This window comes from Sorex fumeus, unplaced genomic scaffold (assembly GCF_029834395.1).
Source record: "Sorex fumeus unplaced genomic scaffold, SorFum_2.1 ptg000038l, whole genome shotgun sequence".
NCBI lineage: Eukaryota > Metazoa > Chordata > Mammalia > Eulipotyphla > Soricidae > Sorex > Sorex fumeus.
The window spans coordinates 12,575,379-12,599,481 of NW_026606095.1; the positions used below are offsets into that span (position 1 = coordinate 12,575,379).

The 24,103-nt window shown below is 39.3% G+C and overlaps 1 protein-coding gene across 1 annotated transcript in view; it reads right to left on the bottom strand.

Annotated features, from left to right (window-relative positions):
- Window positions 1-4,157: 4,157 nt before the first annotated feature.
- Window positions 4,158-24,103, bottom strand: part of SMC5 (structural maintenance of chromosomes 5) — a 71,394-nt gene continuing 51,448 nt past the window's right edge. Inside the window, exons 16-25 of the mRNA XM_056118792.1 lie at window positions 22,777-22,900; window positions 22,138-22,260; window positions 16,179-16,304; window positions 13,846-13,890; window positions 13,410-13,505; window positions 12,867-12,971; window positions 12,532-12,651; window positions 8,046-8,225; window positions 7,866-7,961; window positions 4,158-6,474 (exon numbers count right to left, since the gene is read on the bottom strand). Of these exons, the coding sequence (XP_055974767.1) occupies window positions 6,334-6,474; window positions 7,866-7,961; window positions 8,046-8,225; window positions 12,532-12,651; window positions 12,867-12,971; window positions 13,410-13,505; window positions 13,846-13,890; window positions 16,179-16,304; window positions 22,138-22,260; window positions 22,777-22,900 (1,156 nt within the window). The 3' untranslated portion in view covers window positions 4,158-6,333. The remainder of the gene's footprint in view (window positions 6,475-7,865; window positions 7,962-8,045; window positions 8,226-12,531; window positions 12,652-12,866; window positions 12,972-13,409; window positions 13,506-13,845; window positions 13,891-16,178; window positions 16,305-22,137; window positions 22,261-22,776; window positions 22,901-24,103) is intronic.

Sequence of the window (24,103 nt, forward strand, 5' to 3'; positions counted from 1 at the left end):
CAAACGGCATTGTAAATCAGTATTACCTCAATTGGGAGGACAAGCTGAATTTGATTTTTTAGCCCCATCTCTGCCATTTTACCAAAAGCCCAAGTATGGGGGGAAAGTCAGAATGTTAACATTGGTAAACTTTCATTTCACCCCCTACAGAACAAGGTTGTTCTATGTAATAATATATAAGAATGTGGGGAGAAGGGGACTCTCCTTCACTGCTGGTGGGAATGCCGACTGGTTCAGCCCTTTTGGAAAACAATATGGACGATTTTCAAAAAATTAGAAATTGAGCTCCCATTTGACCCAGCAATACCACTCCTGGAAATATATCCCAGAGATGCAAAAAAGTACAGTAGAAATGATATCTGCACTTATTTGTTTATTGCAGCACTATTTACAATAGCCAGAATCTGGAAAAAACCTGAGTGCCTGAGAACGGATGACTGGTTAAAGAAACTCTAATATATCTACACAGTGGAATACTATGCAGCTGTTAGAAAAGATGAAGTCATGAAATTTGAATTTAAGTGGATCGACATGGAAAGTATGATGTTAAGTGAAATGATTCAGAGAGAGAGAGAGGGACAGACAAAGAATGACTGCAGTCATTTGTGGAATATAAAGTAACATAATGGGAGACTAACACCCAAGAATAGTTGAGGTAAGGGCCAGGAGGATCACTCCATGGCTTGGAAGCTGGCTTCACATGCTGGGGGAAAAGGCAGCTGAGATAGAGAAGGGACCACCAAGTAAATGATGTGTGGAGGGAATGCTAAGGATGGTAGATGCGTACCGAATGTAGACTATGGATTGAACACGATAGCCACTTAGTACCTGTACTATAAAGCATAACACCCATAAGGAGAGAGAGTAAGAGGGACTGTGCCTGCCACAGAGGCAGAGGGGAATAGGGGAGTGGTGGGAGGGATACTGGGAACACTGGTGGTGGAGAATGGGCACTGGTGGAGGGATGGGTACTTGATCATTGTATGACTGAAATGTAATCACAACAGTTTGTAAGTTTAACTGTATCTCACGGTGATTCATTAAAAAAATTAAAATAAATAAAAGAAATAAAATTAAAAAAAGAAAACACTTCAAAGGTATACCTTATAAACTAGTTACAGCATCCAGTTGGCAAAATAAGGTACTGAGGCTCACCAGTACTAGCCTTAAAATGATTCCTTTGGCTTATTTTACTGTCCAAGGTGGGATCCAATATTTAAAGGTAAAGAATGGGTTGGAGCAATAGCACAGTGGGTAGGGCGTTTGCCTTGCACGCAGCCAACATGGCCGACCCGAGTTCGATTCCTCCGCCCCTCTCAGAGAGCCCGGCAAGCTACTGAGAGTATCTCACCCGCACGGCAGAGTCTGGCAAGCTCCCCGTGACGTATTCGATATGCCAGGCACAGTAACAACAAAGTCTCCAATGGAGACATTACTGGGCCCGCTCGAGCAAATCGATGATCAACGGGAGGGCCTTTACCTTTACCCTTTAAAGAATGGACTATGTGAAAGGCCACTGGCACCAAATTAAGATCTCAAATATTATGGAATTAAGTTTAAAGTATGGGATTCTATCAGAATTCACTGGATAATTTATTCTGCATCTCTTCTTACAATGGAATGCTCTGCTTCATTGCTCCTAAGTAATCCTGACGAGGAGGAGTGACCCATGGCAGCCCCTGTCCCTCAACTTGTACACATACAGACCCAAGTGACTGTCAAGGAAGTATATGCACATGCTCTGGAGAGAAAAAAAAAAAACCAAAGGTTTGCTAATTGAAGGGATGCCAATATCTGTGTGGAGAGGATCTTTCATTTTCAATGAAAATGTTTTCAGCCTGCCTACAAACAGCCTCTCACATGAAGCTCTGGTGAGAATGAGATGTTTGAAGGCTCCGCTCAGCTTCACTTAGTCCTCTGGAAGATAGTTCCTAGAGTGAAGTCAAGCAGTCCAGGCCTGTTCTCTTTTTGGAATTAAAGAGCTACAAGAAGAGCAGGCCCAGATCAACTCCGTGTCCGAGAGTCTGTCGATCAACAGAGAGACCTGGTGCCACTCACATGCACTGAGTGTGTTCTACTGTCTGGGATCCTCCACGCAAGAGCGTGCGGTGTCCAGAGCACTACAGCAAGGTGTGTGAGCACACCACAGGATGTGTGTACAGTATGGCCAGGAATGCAACCTCGGGTAGGCAGTTTTAACCAGAAGCTTCACAAGCACAACTCGAAGGGTGCCAGCCCTTGTGAGCATGTGTGTTAGCTCTGCAACTAAGTAAGTACTGGTGAGTGTGAGTGTGTAGGCACCGTAATTGGATTGACAACCTCCTAGCAGTCCTCAAACCAAGTGTAAGTGTGAGAGAGAGGGAGAGAGAGAGGGAAAGAGAGAGGGAAGAGAAAGAGAGACAGAGAGACAGAGGGACAGACAGAGACAGACAGACAGACATCTGGTCTCTGCACCAACAGTGAAGGGAAGGGGGAAACATACTAAAATCTTTCAGTCAATTGCCACAATGAATTTTGAAGCACTGAGTGCAGAATTACATCTGAACCCTGCAGGAAGTCCTCAGGGGCCAGAGATACAGCACAGCAGGAAGGTGCTTGCCTGGCATGTGGCTGACCTAGGTTCACTTCCTGATCTTCCATATGGTCTTCTAAGTCCACCAGGAGTGAATGATCCCTAACTACCATTGGGTGTGGCCCCAAACCAAAATAATTAAGTCCCCAATGCTTTAACTTTGCCACTGGAACTAAAAAAAAAAAAAAAACACAAGTTGTCAATGGAGCAGTCTCCTAAAATACAATTTTTTTTTTTGGGGGGGGGTCACACCTGGTGATGCACAGGGGTTACTTCTGGCTCTACAGTCAGGAATTACACCTGGTGGTGCTCAGGGGGACCATATGGGATGCTGGGAACTGAACCCAGGTCTGCTGCGTGCAAGGCAAACACCCTACCTGCTGTGCTATTGCTCCAGCCCCTAAAATGCAAATTTTAAGTATTCTAAAAACATCCTTGAACTAAAAGGTAATGCAACACATGATGAGTATTACATAAGGGAAGTTCCGTGAGTATTCAAGAATGAAAATAGATCTATAGTTCCCCAAGTCTCACTCAAAGCCAACAGGCTTCTACTACATTTATGGTCCAACTGACACTGTAACATTAGAATTACTTTTCTTGAAATGGAGGATTGAGCCACAAGCTATGCTCAGGGCTTTTTCGTGGTTCTACGCTCCTGGATCACTCCTGGCAGTGCTCGGGAGCCAGGGACTGACCCTGAATTGACTGCATGCAAGGTAAACACCTTAGTCACTTCACTTTCTCTCCAGCCCCCATTACTTCTTTTTTTTTTGGGGGGGGGTTCCCTAAAATGAGAACTAAATTACTCTGGAGGAAAAAATAAGAGGAAACACTTGTAAAGTACAACTGTTAAAAAAAAAAAGGCATTCATGCATGTCGGAAGTAGACTATGGACTGAACATGTTTGCCACTCAATGCCTCTTTTGCAGACCACAACACCCAAAAGGAGAGAGAGAACACAGGGGATTGCCCTGCCACAGAGGCAGGGTGGGATGGGGGGGATGGGGGTGGGGGGGATATTATCCATGGTGGTGGAAAATGGGCACTGGTGGAGGGATGGGTATCTGATCATTGTATAATTGAAACCCAAGCACAAAAAATTGTAAATCTACAACTGTACCTCATGGTGTTTCACTAATAAAAAAAAAAAAGGCACTCAATAGACATATATTGCAGTAAACTGAAAAACCAAAAAGATTCTTTTATTATCTAGGGGGTGGCATGTGGAGGGGGAGTGCGGGTGGGCACAGATGGTGGTTCAGGGGATGATGTGAAGTGTCAGGGATCATTTCGGGCAAATGTCCTAACTGGTCTATTGCTGTGGCCCCCAACAATATTTTTTCGTTTGTTTTTTCTGGGTCACACCTGGTGATGCACAGGGGTTACTCCTGGCTCTGCACGCAGGAATTACTCCTGGCGGTGCTCAGGGGAACATATGGGATGCTGGGAATTGAACCCGGGTTGGCTGCTTGCGAGGCAAACGCCCCACCCACTGTGCTACTGCTCCAGCCTCCCCCCTCAAGATTTTTAAGGTTTAAAACATAAAAACAGCTCTCCTTTAAAACAAGATACACCAAAAGGATATGAAAATATGCATTTATTACCAACAAAGTAGCATTTCCCACAAATAGCTTTTTTTTTAACTTTCACAGATGATCACACAATTGGACAAAATTACATTTTTCACACAGTAAAGACTCATACTACAAAGAAAATAAGCACACAAGTCAAAAGACAATTTGAAAGTTGCAAGAAATCTTTCCCTTTTTACTCTGAATGCTAAAAATCTCTTAATAGAGATTTGTCAAATCAAGAAATATTTGGTCATTAGAAATATCTGCTTGTTACATTAGGGTTTTAAATATTTTATTAATCAAATCAGACTTTTATTTCAAGTTTTTATAATTTCTATGTAATAAGAAATCAGCTTTTATAGAAGATATATGAAAGCGTTAAGTGGCTGAGGCTTTAATGTACTGAGGTTATTCTTTTAATAATGTGCTTAAATGATACATAATTTGTCTTCACAGCTCAAAAATCAAATATAACTTTGTCCATTAGAGAAACATAAATGCATACAAACAAGGCATGGAATAGTTGTTGGCATACATAAACTGACTTGTCGATTTTACTTTTAAACACAGGTCTAATTTTTAAGCTTCTTTATTATACTGTTACTGATTTTTTAGGAATAAATGACCAGCACAAACTTAGACAATAAATGAAAGACACCATAAGCATGTATCATAATAATATTTTGGTGGAAAATAAGACAAAAACATTTGGTAATGTTGATTTACCAATATCTTACCAAACTTTTCAATGTTTACATGAATTGCTCACACTAGCAAAAATGTTTTAAAAAAATATTTTAATAGTACATGCATTAGCTTTAAGAGACAGCTTTTTCTTTAAAAATTTTTATAAAGAAAAAATACCTTTTCAAAGAGACTGCCAGAGAGAGGACAGAATGTATGGTTCATCACTTTTTGATAAGAATATAAATTCCAGTGAATATTTAAGAATATAGAAAAACCCAAATAAAGTCATTCATCAGTTTATACAGCTACCAAGTCAAAAAAAAAATAATTATGTCATTACCAGTTCAGATCTAACTCATGGTTCTAACACCACATCTTCGAACTAGTCCGTTTCTTCCAACATTTGTTTTTAAAAGAATAGAATTCGCTCGGCACTGTTAATTAGTGTAATCCAGAAATAAATGATTTCCCCACCCCCCGCAATTCCTTCACGTGGAAAGTAGAGTTTAAAACTAGATTTTCTAAAATAATGGGGGCAGGATCAACACTTTAAGAAATGACCAATAAGCTCAAGTTCTAGAAACATTATGGTTTGAAACAAATCACTGCTTTCCCTTAGTCTTTACACAATACTGAGAAATTTCAAATATAAATTGTAAAAATCAGTATATGAAATCTTAAGAAAAAACCTTACTAAAAATAATTATAAAAATGCTTTTAGAAATTTAAGATGTAAAATACAATCAACTTCAAATAAAAAAAACAAACAAACCCACACACTTTACAGGGTTATTCTTAAAAAACCCTTTGCACTTGATTTTATTTTGTCAATCTTTTGGTTGTATTTTGCATCATCTAGTGGCCACCTTGTGGCATATCAAAGTTCTGCTATCATTTTTGAACCCCAGTCCATTTTCTTCCCCTCTGAGACACTAATACACGATGATAGCATCAAGTTCCAACGAAGTTTTTAAACGGTCCATAAAATCCCATTTCCTACTGGAGATACACAGTCATCTTTTTTAATAGGAAAAAATTTAACAGATCTGTAAAATTATTTTATACATTAGATCACACACGTCCATATCAATTCTTAAATATGACACTAGGATAAAACTATAACTTTTCATATGCAGAGTCATTTCGAGACTCTAAAAGTATAATTAAGTTTCATGGCAATTAAAGCTAAAGAGTCATCCTATCAACTGGTGATTGATAACCCTTTTCGACTGTACCTGTGATTTGAAATGGCAAATACTCTTTTTCTGTGCAATGACTGAGGGCCAGGATGCCAAGGGCTCAAGTTCAACGAAGACAAAAGAAAAATTAATTTTTACTACCAGGTGATGCTCTGCAGTACGAAGTTATTATGGATTTAATAGCAGGTTTCCAAAAATAACCGATCTTTTACTCTGAATGAATTGCCATTTATTCAGTTGAGCCATACTTTTAATAGGATATAACAGAAAATCCCAAAGTCCTCACCCTGTCTTTTTATTAAGAAGGCTGAGTGAACGTGATACGGCGCCGCCGCCTTTGGAAAGCCTTTAAATTCCATCTGTTTGGTTCCAGCATATGAGGACCATTGTAGACAAACAACACTGTCATTTTGTCAGTATAAGGAAGATTTTGCAGGAGCTGAAAATGTTAAAACAGACAAACTGTCACGCACAGTCCCTGTTTCGATGAGGTTTTTTTTTGTAGTTTCTGTGGTCTACAGTATTACATAGCGTGATATTTTGAGAGGGGATTTCTATTAGTAATGCCTGTTCTATTTTATTAGATAGAATCTCACTGTGCTTCATTTGCCAATTAAACTACGCAAACACACACACACACACACACACACACACACACACACACACAGATAACAGAAGCCTTTATATACAATTTCCAGGTTCAGGAAACTACTAGAGGGTGTCCTGGAATGTATTCCCTATACTTCTGCATGGGTGCGGGACTGCTGTACACCGAGAAACTAAATTTTCTCACATACAAATGGTCAAATATTTGATTTACAATACTAATGAAATTCTTACGAAGCTCTCAACAACCCTGTCTCCTGAAATACTGTGATATTCCTTGTATTAGTTCACCTGAAGCTTGGTCTAAGGAAAGTCTTACGTCTACATATCTTAGGAATTATTAGTGCCAAAATTCCCTGGCTGAACAGATCAGACACCTAACTTCCTAGGTAAACAACTTCCTAGGTAAACACTTTAACTCATCTCTCTCCACCAACACTTCTCCAGCAACTTCTATGGTCAAACTCTGGGAGCTTCAAAAGTGCAAAAGGAGGTTTGGCTTACAGGTGAAAGTTTTTGTATAAACAATAAGATATAAACAGATCTGACTATTCCATACAGTATCTGCTGGAAAAAAAAAGATAATTATACTATTGAATAAAAATATGAATTTATGATAGGTTCTTCAATTCTTTTCCATAAATATTTAGATAAAGGGGACAAATTGTTTCTATTCATAAGTCTTTAAGTGCGTCTATTCACAGTTCAAATCTCAAAATTTTCCATTGCAATAATTTTAACTTTTAATTCTGTTGTCAAAAAGACAGTTCTGTTTTTAATCAAAGTGGATTTATGAACAGAAGATACAGGGATATTTATGAATTCCCTTGTAAAAAAAAGCAGTGGCGAATAAAAAAAGGTGTACATCCAGGCACAGGCAAGATGTTTGTAGATAAAAGAAGAGGGCGAAAGCTGTAAAGTGTGCATTTTTCTAAAATCTTTTACTGCAAATAAAGGAATTTCTCTAGAAGAAATGCCAACTACAGAGCAAGTCCTAGTTCTAGCACATAAAGCCAAGCCTCCTGCACTTTTCCCTCTGATAACGAGGCTTCTCATTAAACGTATTATCGAAACTTTCCTCTTCCATTAGTATTTATTACTCTTATCCTTTTCGTTCCTATTTGGAGAAGGGTTCTGCCTCCATCTGCATATTGGATCAAAATCTGCTACATGATTGAGCCACAGATTTCTTCAGTATATGAGCAATATCAGGTTACTACCTACCTTTGGTGTAATAAAGAAGTACTGAGATGTGTTTTCTTTACAAGCGGTATTTACAACCATTTCAAACACTCTTCGTTCATTGATTGGGTCCATTCCCTGAACAACAACAATGATTACAATTTAAATCTTGGCATTTATCGGAGACAATAAAAGCCAGGTAAAGGAACAAATACACTCTACCTGGTTGATTTCATCAACTACTCTGAACGGACATCTGTTAAGTTCCTGAAGTGCCATCAGATACAACATGGTGGAAACACTTCTTTCACCTCCACTTTGATGATGAGGAGTTAATTCATGCAGTTGAGTACTACTGCGGAATTTGACTCTAATTCGAATTCCATATTTATCGTAGTCTTCCTATAAAACATTAAAAAGATCGAAGATGAGTTGCCTCCAGTAATTATTTTCACCTAACATTTTAAATAACCATTTTATTTTTTAGGAATTTCTGACACTGAAAATGTGTTAAATTTTTAAAATCTCCGAGATAGGGGCCGGAGCGATAGTAAAGAAGGTAGGGTGTTTTGCCTTGCACGCGGCCGACCAGGGTTTGATCCCCGGCGTCCCATATGGCCTCCTGAGCACCGCCAGGAATAATTCCTGAGTGCAGAGCCAGGAGTAAACCCCTGAGCATCTCCGAATGTGACCCAAAAAGCAAAAATAAATAAAATCTCTGAGATCATGTTTTATAATACTATTAATGAAGGTTTCATGTGTACATAATTCCAGCACCATACCCAGCACCAGGGTACCTGTTTCCCTGTATCATTGTCCCAAAGGCCCCTCCCTTTCAAGCCTCCTCTCCCCAAACCTCCTATGAACCAAATCTCCAGTTCTGTTTCCTTCAGCCCTTTACGGCTATCTTACTGTGATCTTTAAATCCTATACAAGAGATCATTCTGTATCTCTTTCTTTCTTCCAGTAATTTTTCGTTGTTATTTGAAAACAGAGCAAATAAATGAATTATAAGAACTTAAAATTTAGTGATATGTATTTTTTTCCCCCACTTTTAGTCTTAGTTGCTATCTATATGCTCTGGAGGTCTCCTCAGACACATTTTGATAAGGAAAATATTCAAATTAAGAATAACTTTTTTTCCCTTATTTCATACCATAGGCTATTCAACATTAGTGAAACGTCCGCTCATGGAAAGTCATTATTGATTCTAGTTAATCATCTGCTAATATTAAAGCTTAGGCTTCAATAATGAAAAGACAATGGAACGTGTGATGCTCAGAGAGGTAACTGTGTTTATCACAGCAGAGAGTCAAGACTTCCCCCTACTTCTTTGGTTCAGAAAAGTATGTAGATACTAAAGATATACTTTGAAAATATTTGTATTAAATCAGACATAATTAACAAAAAACTTAGCACATAATGGATGCTCACCAATTTTTTTTGGGGGGGCGTGGGGTGCTGTTTTGGGACCATACCCAGAGGAACTCAGGGTTCACTCCTGGCTCTGTGTTCAGGGAACACTCCAAGTGGTGTTTGGGAAAATATGGGGTGCTGAGGATTGAAACTGGGTCAGCCACGTACAAGGCAAGTGGCCTACCTGCTGTTCCATCTCTCTAGCCCCCCCGGTCCCCCAGCCATTTTAGCTTTATCTCACTGAAGGCTCTGGCTAAAGAGGTCAGTTCTAGAACTAGGACTGAGAAGTTCAGAATAGAACCATTCCAAAAAATGGGCCAAGAGGAGATAAGAATGTCAATTTTGCAAGGGGGGGGGGGGGGGCATGGCTGACTGAACAGAAAAAGTCAGTAAGAAGTACTAGAAATTGAGCTCCCATTTGACCCAGCAATACCACTTCTGCCCTGGGGGCCCGAAAACACACAGCAGAAACACCACCTGCACTCCTGTGTTCATTGCAGCACTACTCACAAGAGCCAGAATCTGGAAACAACCCGAGTGCCCGAGAACAGACGAATGGATAAAGAAACTCTGGCACATCTACACAATGGAATACTACGCAGCTGTCAGGAAAAATGAAGTCTTGAAATTTGCCTATAAACGGATGGACACGGAGAGTATCATGCTGAGAGAAATGAGTCAGAAGGAGTGGGACAGATACAGAATGACTACATCCATTTGTGGCATATAAAAAATATATGTAGTAGAAGAATAATATCCATGGCCAGGGAAAACGGGGGTGAGAAGACTGGTCAATGGTTGGAACTAACCATAAGTGGGGGACGGGGGGGCTGAGGGTAGGTAAGAGAGAGGAGAGACTGCTACGACAATAATATCTGGGGAAGCTAACTCTGGACACAAGCTGAGGTAAAAAGTCGTAAGGGACATTCTGGAGAACCTCTCTATCAATACTGCAAACCACAGTGCCCAAAAGGAGAGAGAAGAAAAGTGCCTTTAGGGGGTGGTGTGTGGGGGACAACAGGAGGGAATCTGGGGACGCTGGGTGTTGGGAAATGTGGCGGAGGGATGGGTGTTGGAATACTGTATGACTGAAATCCATCCCGAACAGCTTTGTAAAAAAAAAAAGATTAAACAAAAAGTACTGTTAAGGATGTGAAGTTATTATTTAAAACAGAAATACTATGCAGAAGAAACGACATGTGGCAAAGTTACAGCACTATGTAACAGGACCTATACCAAAGAATGGTGTTTCCAGATGCTTACTCGATCACATTCATGTTAGTCAAGCTGTTTGATAAACAGTTACTTTGAATTTTATGAAACGCTTAGTTTATTCCACAGGATCTATGCTACTTCCACCGAGGAGATGGTATTTAAGAACTTCGGTTTTTGTTTGATTCTTTCTCACCAGGTAGCTACGTGGCCTTCGTAAAGTATAAAGTTCCCTTAGATTTCTGTGTATTTGTAAAACGCAGCTGATTCAAGGACCTTCATTTTAGAATAGAATGACCATGAGTATGAAAAAAAGGTGAAAAGTTCAAAGCGCCTGGCACACTGCTTGACTATAGGGATTATACTGTAAATTATTACTGTTCATTCTAGTGAGCTCAAAGGCAATGTACACCACAATTACTGTGGGGTGGGGTGGGGTGGGAGGGCTAATATCTTCGTCAAACTTAAAAGTGAAATGGCACTTGCTGTCCTCATGACTCGCACTAAGCAGATGAAGGAGTTATGGGACAAAGTTCTAAGAAGAGGAAGTGGTAATCTAGCAAGTTTTTTTTTTTTTAATATTTTGGCTTTTTAGGTCACTCTCGACAATGCATAGGGGGTACTCCTTACCCTGCACTCAGGAATGACTCCTGGTGGTGCTCAGGGGACCACATGGGACGCTGAGGATCAAATCCAGGTCCACCGTGTGCAGGACAAACGCCCTACCTGCTGTACTTTGTAGATGTTACATAATGTGTAAGCAACATCGCATCCATGTCTGAGAGACACGTTTTTCTTTCTTGAGAAAAGACTATGGTGGGGCCTGAGTGACAGCACAGCGGGTAGGGCACTTGCCTCGCATATGGCCAAGCTGGTTCCATCCCTGGTACCCCATATGGTCCCCAGAACCCCGCCAGGAGTAATTCCCGAGTACAGAGCCAGCAGTAAGCCTGGAGCACTGACACGTGTAGCCCCCAAACAAAAACCGACAGTATGAGAAAATCTGACAAATACACAATCAGAACACCAAAATAAGCCCAATCTCTCGATCATCAACTAGCCTCAACTGTGATTAGTATCTGACCAATATTATCTCATCTGAAACCCCTCCTTCTCACCTTCCCACTTAGTCCGAAGCCCAGCCCAGTTTATCCTTTAGCTTGCATGTGTTATGACGCCAGTGATCACACGCCACCCGAGACACACATATTCCACCGCTAAGGGTTTTTTTCTCCCCCCTTTTTTCCCCCCTTTAAATTTTGACTTTTTGGGTCACACTCAAAGACACTCAGGGGTTACTCCTGACTCTGCACTCTGGAATTACTCCTGGTGGTACATGGAAGGGGGGTGCATATTGGATGCTGGGGATCAAACCTGGGTTCGCCACATGCAAGGCAAATGTTCTACCCTCTGTGCTATTATTGCCCTGGGCCCTCTACCATTAGAGTCTTATCCCTGACTTTTCAAATTTTTGTTTTTGGGCCCCACCCAGCAGTGTTCAGGGGTTACTCCTGGTTCTGCACTCAGGAATTACTCCTGGCACCACTGCTCTGGCTTTCTTTTTGGCAGAGAGAGAGGTATGGGATGGAGGGACCTGGGGTGCTATGATTTTTTTTTTTAATTTTTACTCAGAACAGTGATGCATGAATTTATAAAGCAAGAAATTAGTAGAAAATTTCAAAGTATCTCCATTCTTTTAAGCTTTCAAATACTTCTTTTCCTTAAATTCTTGATCAAAATGAAATCGCTGATATTATGCTAGACAGGTTACCTTGTTTATAACTACCTTCCGAGGATAGTGGTAGAGTTAAAAAAGCAAAAGAATTTTCTCATGATAGCTGGAAATGACCATTTTCCAGGCTAGATATAAAAAGAGCTAGTAGGGTGTATTAGTCCCTCATTTCAAATGTTACCAAAAAAAGTCAAGCTGATGAAATCTCATAAAGTGGTCTTTTCCTTTTGGATAATTTTAGTAAGTGAGATTTTCATAGGGAAAACTTTAGCGTAAATAAAAATTTGCATGTCCTCTAAGCACAAAATTATGACTACTTGCCAGGAAGCATTTCAAATGCAATTTTACCTCATTTTCTGTATGGAGATCAACTTCACCAGCACACTGCATGGAACTGAAAAAATAGCTGAATTTTTCATTAATTTTTTCTACCAGCTCTTTCAGAGGATTAAGCCATCTTTCTTTTACCTGAAAATAAAGGCATTAGGAAAAAATATTGAGAAAGAAGAGCTACTGCATTCCGATATGAAACTGGACATGAAGTAAACTTCAATAGCGGTCACCAATGTGGCCATAAATAAATGTTGCATTTCCAGACATATATTTCATTTTGCATTATGTGACTTTCCCAAGATTAATTGAAAGCACACGACAAAAACAAAATGAAAGAATTAAACAGTTACCTGTGAAATGTTCTCCCTGTATTGATCCAGTTCAACCTTCTTTATCTTTAGTTCCTCAGTTAACTGCTCTATTTCTTCTTCTCTTTTTGTATATTCCTCAACAACCTGGCAGGGAAAAACACATCTATGACAAATCTACCAAAGCTTAAAATTATGGGAGATTTTGTATGAATTAAAAACACCGAGAACGGCCAACTGAGCTGCATTATTTGTATACAATTAATTATGTTCTCATACGGAATCTGCAATTTTTTTTTTATCCTTGAAAAAAATAGACACTGCAGTATTTCAGGTTAGCCCAACTATTCTTTTTATAAAGACAAGGCACAGAACACTGTGTTCCTTAGGAAGAATCTATTTAAAATTCTAATAGATTCAGAATCTGGCATTTAAAGCACATTGTTCCTGCTGTCTAGCTTATTATTACCAAGAGCGCTAGTACAGAGTGGGAGGCAAGAACTGGAGGGAACTGTGTGTGCATGTGTGCGCGCGCGTATGTGGAGGGTGGCATGCATGCGGCAGGCAACAGGGAAAAAAGCATACTGTAGGGTTCAGCCCGGTGAAGCAAGAAGCTCTTGATCTTTCTTCGGTTAATAAAGCATCGATTTCGTCCAATGTGTTTGGAAGATCCTGGAAAGCCTAAAATAGAAAAAAAAGAAATTGTCCATCATTAGAGATCTTACAGTAAAGTAGTTTCATTCGAACAGTTAAAAGGAGAATTAATTTGCTAAGTATCTACTATGTGTTCAACAGCATGCTAGCACGCAAGGAATCAAATTCTTATTGATGTTCAGTATTAAATTAGCAGCCCATTTCACATAGATTATGGATTTTAGCGAAAGAGTACCAGTTCATGCTACAGGATCTACAAGAGAGAAGAGAGGACCAGAATTCATCTCCAGGGCTTAAAAGCGAATGTCTAGGGAAAAGCAAGGCAGGAGGGAGAGAGGAGCTCAGATAAAGAATGAGCACTGCATACCATGGGGAGTGTGGAGCTGTGTCCATTTAGGATGGTGGGTACTTGCTGAATTGGTAGAATGGGTCCAGAATATGTGGGGCATTGAAAGAGAGCAAGAAGTTAGAACTTTATACTGTACTCAAGAAGAACTACAAAACCATCCTACGATTCCCATTACTTTGTACATTTTTTGGGGAAAATTATACTATCTTCTAACAATACCATTCTCTGCAGAAAGGCGATCAGTTCATCATTTTGCTTTATGAGGTACAAAGTTCACATATTGCGATGTACAAAATGAATACTGAAACCCTGACACAGTGTGTTAGTATTTTAAGTTTTCAGTCCTCCGGAACTTCTGATACAGTCTACAGATCTTACTGACACTCTCAGAACTCCTCTACCCAATACTTGCCTGTTAGTGCTTGATTCCCTACTGGGCATCTTTAACTAACACGGTGAAACAGAAATCATTGTTTTGCCCATCTTTTCCTTTCTTTTGTGCATACTTGTTTCTCCTTCAATTCATTTTAGTAAATGGTAAAATTTGGGATTTTTCTCTTACTCTTCCCTTCAAGTCTATTAGAAAGTTCTGCTGATAAACTTGAAAGGAAGAAACCTCAAATTTGTAAACTTCTCTGTCAAGCCTCCCCCCCTAATCCATGCCACGACAATCTCTTGCCTGGCCAAAGCAATGATCATCTGAATGGCTTCCATGTTTTTATTCTTGTACCCTTGCTTATATTCCACACAGCAGTTAAGTGTTCTTCTTACTGTGAAGTTAGAAACATCAGTCTTCTGTTTAAAATCCTCCTGAGGACTGCATTTCAGAATCGATTTGCTCGAGCGGGCCCAGTAACGTCTCCATCATGAGACTTGTTGTTACTGTGTTTGGCATATCGAATACGTCACGGGAGTTCGATTCTTCTGCCCCTCTTGGAGAGCCTGGCAAGCTACTGAGAGTATCTCGCCTGCACAGCATTTCAGAATATAACCCAAATTTCTTTTATGGTCTGTAAGATGTCACACGACCTGATTTCTGCTAGGATTATATTCACATCTCATCTAAAACAGTAATTTCTCACCGAAGCCTTTCTGATCAGCTTCCCATTTCTGCCATTCTATCCTCTCGCTTTAATTTTCTTCTTGGTACCTCTTGCTAAGTGACATTAGTTATTGGCTTCAGTTTGTTTTTAGTCTGTCCCACCTTTCATATTATAGATTTCAGTACTGAAGTATATTCAGCTTGTCAATGGTTAATACACAGCAGCTAACATATTATGATTCAATATACAAATTATCTTTCATTACTTTCTTATCAAGAACAGAATTATAGTACTTTCTGAAAGAAAAAATCAAATGTCCTAATAGTCTTAGAAACAGTTGCTCCCTGTCTAGTTAATTCTGACTATGTACCTTAAGAATTAAACACATTACCTAGGGTTTCTATGTCTGAAATGGAGTAAGCTCTCTGAAGATTTGAAAGTTATAATCCAAATTAGGTTTTTTAGTCCTGTTTGTACTTTGGGTAAATTATTTCATTATTGAAATAGGCAAATTTGAAATTAAGCATCAAACCATACAAATAGCAGATACTTAAAAATACATTATTCAATTTTTGTCTGAAATTTAATGTTAGAATGTTGAATTTTACACTGTGTTCTGAAGAATAGGCACCAAAGAAGGTAATTATCCCCAATTGTGAGATGAAGGTTAGGGTCATGGGACTACATAATTCATAGTGGAACTTGGACTGAAAGCCAGCATCTCCTCATTTTACTAACTCAGTGATACGTCAGCACTGGAACTATAATGGAAAGAACTCTTTTTTTTTTTTTCCCTTACAAACAGTATTGCCCCAAAAATTCAACTTCCAAGGAACCAAAAGTAGCAATTTCCAAGAAAATATTTTTAATGCCTGCCTTTTGTTTTCTTGGATATCACCTCTATTTACTGCTTCTTGTCTATCAATTCCTGTTACTTTGTTTTCTTTTCTATTTATTTTTTTATTTATTGTTACTTTGTTTTCATGAAAAACCATACCCCATCTCCCAACTCTACTTCTTAATGGTAGCATGGGAGAAAAACTATTTTTTTTGCATGACTGAATTACTTATGGTACCAATAATTTTGCAAGGTGATACCTATGTCTTAATAATTTTAGTATTAATAAGACTTTCTGCCTTAGTTTGAACACTGTATAAAAATCTGTGATGCCAAATTACTTGACATACAAACTCAGCTTCAAAATGGAGGGGAAAAAAGCTTTTGTGGGGCATATTTTCTTGGTATGTTATAATGAACGTCTGGCTTAAAAATATGAACACTTAGCATTATTTATTTTTTATACTTACTGTCTGATATTCTTGAGGAACAGTCTGTTCTGCACTCAGGTTACATACTTGCCTAGCTCTCTTCATAAGTTCCTTGCATTTCTGTAATAATGTTAGTCTATTTTCATCCAATTCAATGAAATGTTGCTATGAAAAGAAAGAGTATTTTATTGGTATGCTATAATGATATCAGAGGGCTTTTATTAAACTAGCACACTGTATTATTAAATTGTTGTTTATGGTAAGCAATTCATCTGAAAACTATCTCAAATCAAGACTGTTTCTATTATAAAGGTTTAAGTTTGAGCCCACCCCTTAAAATGTATTACCACATAAATGACATAACATTTCCCTAAAGCGTGAGCTCTGAAATTTAAATTAAATGGTACTTATATGAAGCAGCTGAACTTAGCTTTACAGAATTCCACTCCAGTAAAATTTCTAAAATGCACATTCCATCAGAAAATTCAGCGCTCAAATGTAGGTGGAACTTCTTAATTGTGATGGTTTTCTAAGTTCTTTTGACATAGTGATCATTTACTCATGGGTTCATTCCTTCCTCAAATCATTACTGAGAACTGCTGACTGATTTTATTACACATTTGTTATGAGTGAGTCTAACGGAAAAAGAACTAAAACCATTATAAAGGAAAGAGCCAATATTTTCTGAAAGCTTGTGTTAGGTCCATCATTCCTTGTTTTCTCACAGTAACACTGTAGAGTGGATATCTCCACTTGGCATATGGAAACCTCATAAGCTCAGTGGCATGCGCAGTTGGAGACTATCAAGATTCACATCCATGCCTACCGAGAGAACTCACACTCCTTTCGTTCCAGCAGTGTTCTCAATGGGAGTGGACGGAAAGGAGTAAAGCAAAGAACAGGAGTGTGAGAGGGCCTGGGGATGCCAGCAGCTCAGACTGGTCCTGGATGCTTCGACAAGTCAACATTTTTTCTCAACGCAGGAGTACTGTTATTTATTCAGCCACTGATTAGCTGACTGAATTGGGCATGAACTCCACCTTACTCTTGTTTTTTCATTCTTTGTAATTTTATTTATTGAATCACCATGAGAGCAGTTACAAAGCTTTCGGGTTTAAGTCTTGGTCATACAATGAAACACCCATACCTTCACCAGTGCCCATTCTCCACCCCCAACAACCCCAGTATACACCCAACAAGTCAACATTTTTTAAGGACTAGAAGTTACAACAGCTGAAGGCATTCCCAGGATAGATGACAGCAAATGCAAAGACATGGAACCTCAAAGGTCTGCTTATTCAGGAAACTAAAAATCTAACCTGGTTAGAGAAAAAGAACATAAAGGATTGAAGTGCACAACGGGCAAGAGCTAACTGTGGGCGTTTCAGGTATAATGAGGAAGGTACCATGGCATGCCTTGTACGGGTCAAACAGTATTATAACCATCATCGTACAAGCCGACTAGTCCTCATTATGAGCTTTAAAAAGATTGCCTGTTCTAGATGTAGCTTGCACATACAAAGAAGCATGTTCAAGGTTATAGAACTGGTGAGCAGGATCTTTAAAAAATTCTAACTTGGGGCTGGAGAGATAGCACAGCGGGTTGGGCGTTTGCCTTGCACGCAGCCAACCTGAGTTCGATTCCCAGCATCCCATATGGTCCCCTGAGCACCGCCAGGAGTAACTCCTGAGTGCAGAGCCAGGAGTAACCCCTGTGCATCGCCAGGTGTGACCCAAAAAGAAAGAAAAAAATTCTAACTTGCTCTTTCTACCGAACCTCAAACGTTGGGCTGCCAATAGTACCTGGGAGGGAGTTGGGTAAAGACTCAAGAGTACTGAAGCCCCAGCTGCAGACCAGATCTATCCAATTAAAGTTACCTGCCTCCCAACCTCTCTCTCCTGCAAACAATAAAAGCCCCGACTTTGTATTCACAAGGTTCTTAGGTGGCTTTTTAGAGGTAGAAAGGTCACCCAAATAGGTGCCTGGGACTCCGTCTAGCAATTCTCAGCCGACCTGGCAGCCGAGGCCCTTCAGGGCTGCACTTGGCAATGCTTGTGGGTGCACGTGGTGCCAGGGATTGAAGCGGGTGGGCCGCATGCAAGAGATGCGCTAAACCCCTGTACTACAAACCTCTGATCCCGCTCAGATAATTTTTTCACACTGAAGTTGGAGGGCAAAGGAAGTTGAGTGAAAACAACAGGCAAAATAAAGGGATATAAACACTGAACTATAGAGAAAACCACAAGCGAGGCTTTTGTATTAATTACTCAGCACTATGGTTTTCTTCATTGAATTCTCGGTATTACTGGGCCTTTACCTTTATCCCTCTCCCTGAAAGAAACAAAATGTTATTAAAAAAAAAAAAACCTCTTCATCTCTCCTCTTTAGAGCCCATCATACTTAAAAAAATAAGCGACAGACAGACAGGATATCAGAGAAAATGTTCTCTCTATACATACACATCGGTGGATACAACTTTTCAATTGGCACTTTCCCCCTTCCTCAACTTAACCATTCTTGTCTATATTTTTTCTTTTGAGGAAGTGTGAAAGGGAAAGAACATCAAGTTGCTTGAATTTAATGCAATGTAAAATCCAACAGATGAAAAAAGCTTTATGTATATTTCTGTTTCAAGTCTAGCGTTTAACAGTTAATAAAGGACCAGAAGGACAGTTCAAAGGGCCAGGGGGAAGCACTGGCCGCAGGAGGCTCAGTCTCCTCGACTCTGGCACCAGCAGATTCCCAAACACTGCCAGAAGCAGCTCCACACACCGCAAGCTGTGGTGTCAGGAACAACAATACAGTAGAAAGAGTACTGGGGCTGGAGCCATAGGACAGCAGGTGAGGTGCTTGCTCAGAAATGGTCACTCTGGGTTCAAGCCCCAGCACCCCATATGGCCCCAGAGTTCTCCAGGAGTGAACTCCAAGCACAGAGTCAGGAGTAAACCCTGAGTATCACTGAGTGTGCCCAAAATACCCACCAAAAACCAGAATATTGAAAATATTGAAATTATTTCCTTTCTCTGAGGCGTAACTTTTGAGAAAATGGGAAATTTACACAATGACCCCATAAATACATCACTATCTCTATCACCCTGTTGTTCTTCAATTCACTCGAGCGGGCCCGGCAACATCACCATTCGTCCCTGTCAAGTGCAAGTGTAGCCCGATGACATAATGGGGGCTCCTTCAGGGTCAGGGGAATGAGGACCACTCATTATTACTGTTTTTGACATATCAAGTACGGCACGGGGAGCTTGCCAGGCTCTGCCGTGTGGGCGGGATACTCTCGGTAGCAGCTTGCCGGGGTCTCCGAGATGGATGGAGGCTTTTGGGGCAGTCTATAATCACCTTTACAGGTGTATAAATAAAACATCAGGAAATATTAAATATATTCTGAAAAAAATATTATCTTTAGTATAAAATTCATTTTTTAGACAGTTCAATGGTCATGAAAGGTATACAGAAATACCTTAACCTTTAACAAGAAAAATCTTCTCTAAGAGGGCCCTCTAGTGGAAGAAATTAGATTTATAGAATTTGTTTAATACTAGCACACTGCACCAAAAATTTAAGACTTCGATTTAAGAAGACAGAACTGAGTCCTATACTAAGTTCTTCCTTGGCTGAGGAGTTCCTTTTCCTTCCCCTTCTACTTTCCAATAAGCCTTTCTATTTCCTAAAATCAAAACCACGAAAAAAGAAAAAAAATTAAAAGAAAATTTATTAGAAGATAAAAATAATAAAAACACATTTATGTCCAAAAGAAAATTAAGTCCTAGGCAGCATAAATGTGGCAAAACATAAATTGTAAATAAAATATTTTCCCTCAATTTTCTTTTACAAAGACAAAATCAGACTTCACTTCCTTGGGAGGGTGGGGGAGGGAGGGTCGTTTGAGGGTCACACCCAGCCATGCTCAGGGCTAACTACAGGAGGGTCTGATCTCAGGGATCAGCATGGCTCTGGGCTCAGGTGACCATCCGGGACGTCAGGAACCGAAACTGGGTTGGTCACATGCAAGGCCAATACTCTACCCACTGTCTGGTAGGACTTTTCAATTTCAATTAAAATGAAATCTCTCTTGCCTGCTCAGATTTTGTTTTAATATACATCACACAAAATACATATTTTACTATTGTTTTAATTTTTTTGCGGCGACAGGGATCTAACCTAGATTAGATCTTGCATGCAAGAGACACACTTACACTGGGTCATAAAATGTGTATTCCTGGCCCTGGAATACATATTTTTGAAATATGAAAACACTTAATCATTCTTTTAAAATGTGAACTTGAAATTTTAATGTCAAATGTGAAACACAGAGAGATTATTTTGATATTTTAATTCACAGTTACAAGTTCTATTTTAATCTAGAGGTAAACAATGAAAGGCAATAATATAGTCACGTATTGTTTTCTCGGGGTTGTAAAGATAACAGTATAGGTATGGCTCTTGACTTGCATGTGGCTGACCTGGATTAGATCCCTAGCACACCATTACTGGTCCCCTCGTCTAACCAGGAGTGATCTGAGTAAGCCCTCAGCACTGCTGGGTGTTGCCCAAAATCAAAACTAAAAACTTTGCAAACAAGCAAAATAATTATTTTTTTACAAACTGATGCGTATCAGGCCAAAGAGACAGGACAGCAGGTAAAGTGCTTGTCTTAACATGTGGCCAACTGGGTTCAATCCCAGGCACCCCAGGGGGAAAACAAAATAAATAAAACACTGAAGAACCTGATTCATTAGCCCAGTGCCATACATTCAGCCCCCAATTCCCACTGTGGTTTGCTGGGACTCCTAAATATCCAGGATGACTAACGCTACTCCTAAGGCCGGTCTCTCCTTTTCTTTCCTTTCCCTTGGGTGGGATCATCTTTCACGTTTTTGGATTTGGTGTGAACCAACCAATCCTGTACCAAACCTGCCTTTTAGTTCCCTGTGGCTACGTTAGTTGGTGCCTACATATTCTTAAGATATTTATGTCATTTCATCTGACAATCTGCATCCTTTAAAATAATGTAAATTTTTGGTTTGTTTTTGGGCCACACTTGGCTGTCCTCAGGGCTTATCCCTGCATCAGCCCTCAAGGATCACACCTGGTAGGCTCAAGATCCTCATGGGAAGCCAGGGATCAGATAACTCAGGTCAGCCGAATGTAAGGCAGGCACCCTACCCTCTAACCCTGGCTCCCAAACTGTGACTGTTTAAATAACGAATTCTACCGAGTTCAGTGAGTCATTCTAATCAACTGCTGAACCTGAGGGGGTAATGGGAACCCTTGAATTTCTAGCCAGTTGATTACAAGTACAGATGACATGGCACAGGAACCCTCAATTTGCAGCTGGCATGTGGAACTGGAGAGTCTTACAGAGCCGGTGTCCTCACTTATACAGTATGATGCTAACTCCAGGCATTTTGTGTGATCAAATAGGATAACTTAAAACTTCGTTTTGTTGTTTAAGTAGTCCAGGGGTGATTCATTTCATGTTATCCTTCTGGCTCTTATATTTTAAGGGAAGGATTTAGAAGACCAAAAAATTAAGCAACGGTCACTATCACTTCGATACCAGCTCTTCTGCAGAATTTAAATAAACTTAGACTAGCATGTTTCCCCTCAACCGCAAACTATTTCAGTATTTATCCTCATTTCACAGATAAATATTAACAGAAGATTAAATTGCTGAGACTATATACTAAGACCTCTCAATGTTGATTAGAATTCATCTGTAATTTACTTTATGAGATGTGCAAAATGTAATTAAAGTCACCAGCATCTTTTGGTAATAGTAATCACTCCTAAATTTTCTTTTTTTCATAGTTATTGCCTCTCCCTGGATCAAATGACATAAAACGCATAGTAAAATGTTCAGATATTGGTTATTTTTTAGCAGTATGTGTTAAATTTGCATGTGAAATTTATGCTGCAAACTGTATGCTGCAAAGATCATTTATTTTCAAATTAACCATAAAGTAATGAAGGGAAAAATTTTACCTCTCTGAGACGAAGCTGTGATGCTGCAGCCATATAATCAGATTCTAGTTTATTCTTCTCAGAGATCACTGTAGTATTTTGAAGTATTAAATCGACTTTTTGTATTTGCAAAGAAGTACACGTCTATGAACAAAACCCCATAAGTTTAGTTTGTTTTACAAAGAACAGTATTTAAAAAGGTTAAAACACCATGAAATAATTTTTTTAAATGTGCTTGCTACCTCTTCCCAAACAACTTTTTTTCTTATTGTTTCTTATGAGAATTTTAAAAGTTTTCCTTTATACTTAATTAGGTCATCTAGAACTAAAATAATTCCATGAGTGATGTTTTTTTTTAAAGGGGGCAAGGTGGGCCATGCCCGGCAGTGCTCAGGGGTTCACGCTGGGGTTCAACCAGGTCAGCCGTGTGCCAGGCCAGCCCCTACCTGCTGTCCTATCTCCCCGGCTGCGTATGAGTGATTTTTAAACTTATCTGCTGGCCTACATAAAAAACATAAAACAAGCTGCATTTACTGATAAAATTTCTTGTTAAGCTTTTACTATTTTATCTGCTAGAAAAAACATGTCAAAAATTGAGTCAGGGAGAACACACGCCTCTAATGTGTGAGGTCTGAGGGCAAATATTTTTTGAAGTTTTACCTTTATCAGGTGTGTTAATTCAGTAACAAGTTTTGCTTTCTGAACATTTATTTCCTTGATTTTGGTACTTGCTTTTCGTTCTTCCTCTTCAAGGTTACAAGTGTCCTGTTCCATCAGCTTTAAACTGTATAAAAATGTATAATGAAATCAGAGATAAACAAGAGTTGGGTCTAAATCTTTAAGTCACGGGTTGTTTTACAATGCTACTCAGATATACAGACTGCTAGCTTCTCAATTAAACAATCCTTTCAAACAACCACTCAAGATCAAACGGTATTTAAGATACATTATGTGCCAGCACAGTATGGTAAATGCTTCAGCTAATGGTGTAACAGGAGCCAGAATCTGGAAATGAATCTCCTCTTTGTCATTAATGAGCAGTGTAAATGAACAAGTTACTGTGAGTTTTAGTTTCCGTGTTTATAAACTGTAAATAATAAACAGAACTATGAATATTCAAAAAAGAAAAATTATACCGTGCTTAATATTATAGCATCTGGCTCATGATTGACAAATGTTAGCTATTACTATTATTAATATTATTTCAAAATAGTACCTCCCTAAGGAGGCTCAATAGGTAAAGGTAAAGGTAAAGGCCCTCCCGTTGATCGTCGATTTGCTCGAGCGGGCCCAGTAACGTCTCCATTGGAGACTTTGTTGTTACTGTGTCTGGCATATCAAATACTCTCGGTAGCTTGCCGGGCTCTCCGAGAGGGGCGGAGGAATCGAACTCGGGTCGGCCATGTTGGCCGCTTGTAAGGCAAACGCCCTACCGCTCTCAATAAATAAGCCAAAAAAGACAATGGAACATTATATGACTGAAACCCAATCACGAACAACTTTTGTAACAGTGTATTATAACTGTGATTCAGTAGAAATTTTTTTTTAAAAAAAAGAAAACATTTTCAGATAAAAAAAGAAAGGTTCAAATGTTAACTGAGATCACAAACTTAAAGTGGCATGACATATGCGGCACTGAAGTCCAAGTTCTTTGCGCTACATTTGAAAGATCTACATAATTTGGCGAACCAATATTTTTCAAATGACCAATGCATCTGCATGATGTAACAAAACTGTTCATGGATAAAAAATTTCACTTCCAGTGCAATGGATTTTAATTTTAACGCAGAGTATGCAACTTCACTAATGAATTCAGATTCCAGAGTCATAAAGGTTTAATAAGCCATGTCTTAGCAAGCTTTGAGGTCAGATTAAGGAACAGTCACAGTTATCTGAAGCATTTATTAAAATAGTACTGCACTTAAAAAAATTTTTTTTGAGTCACACCCAGTGATGTTCAGGGATCAGTCCTGGCAGGATCTGGCAG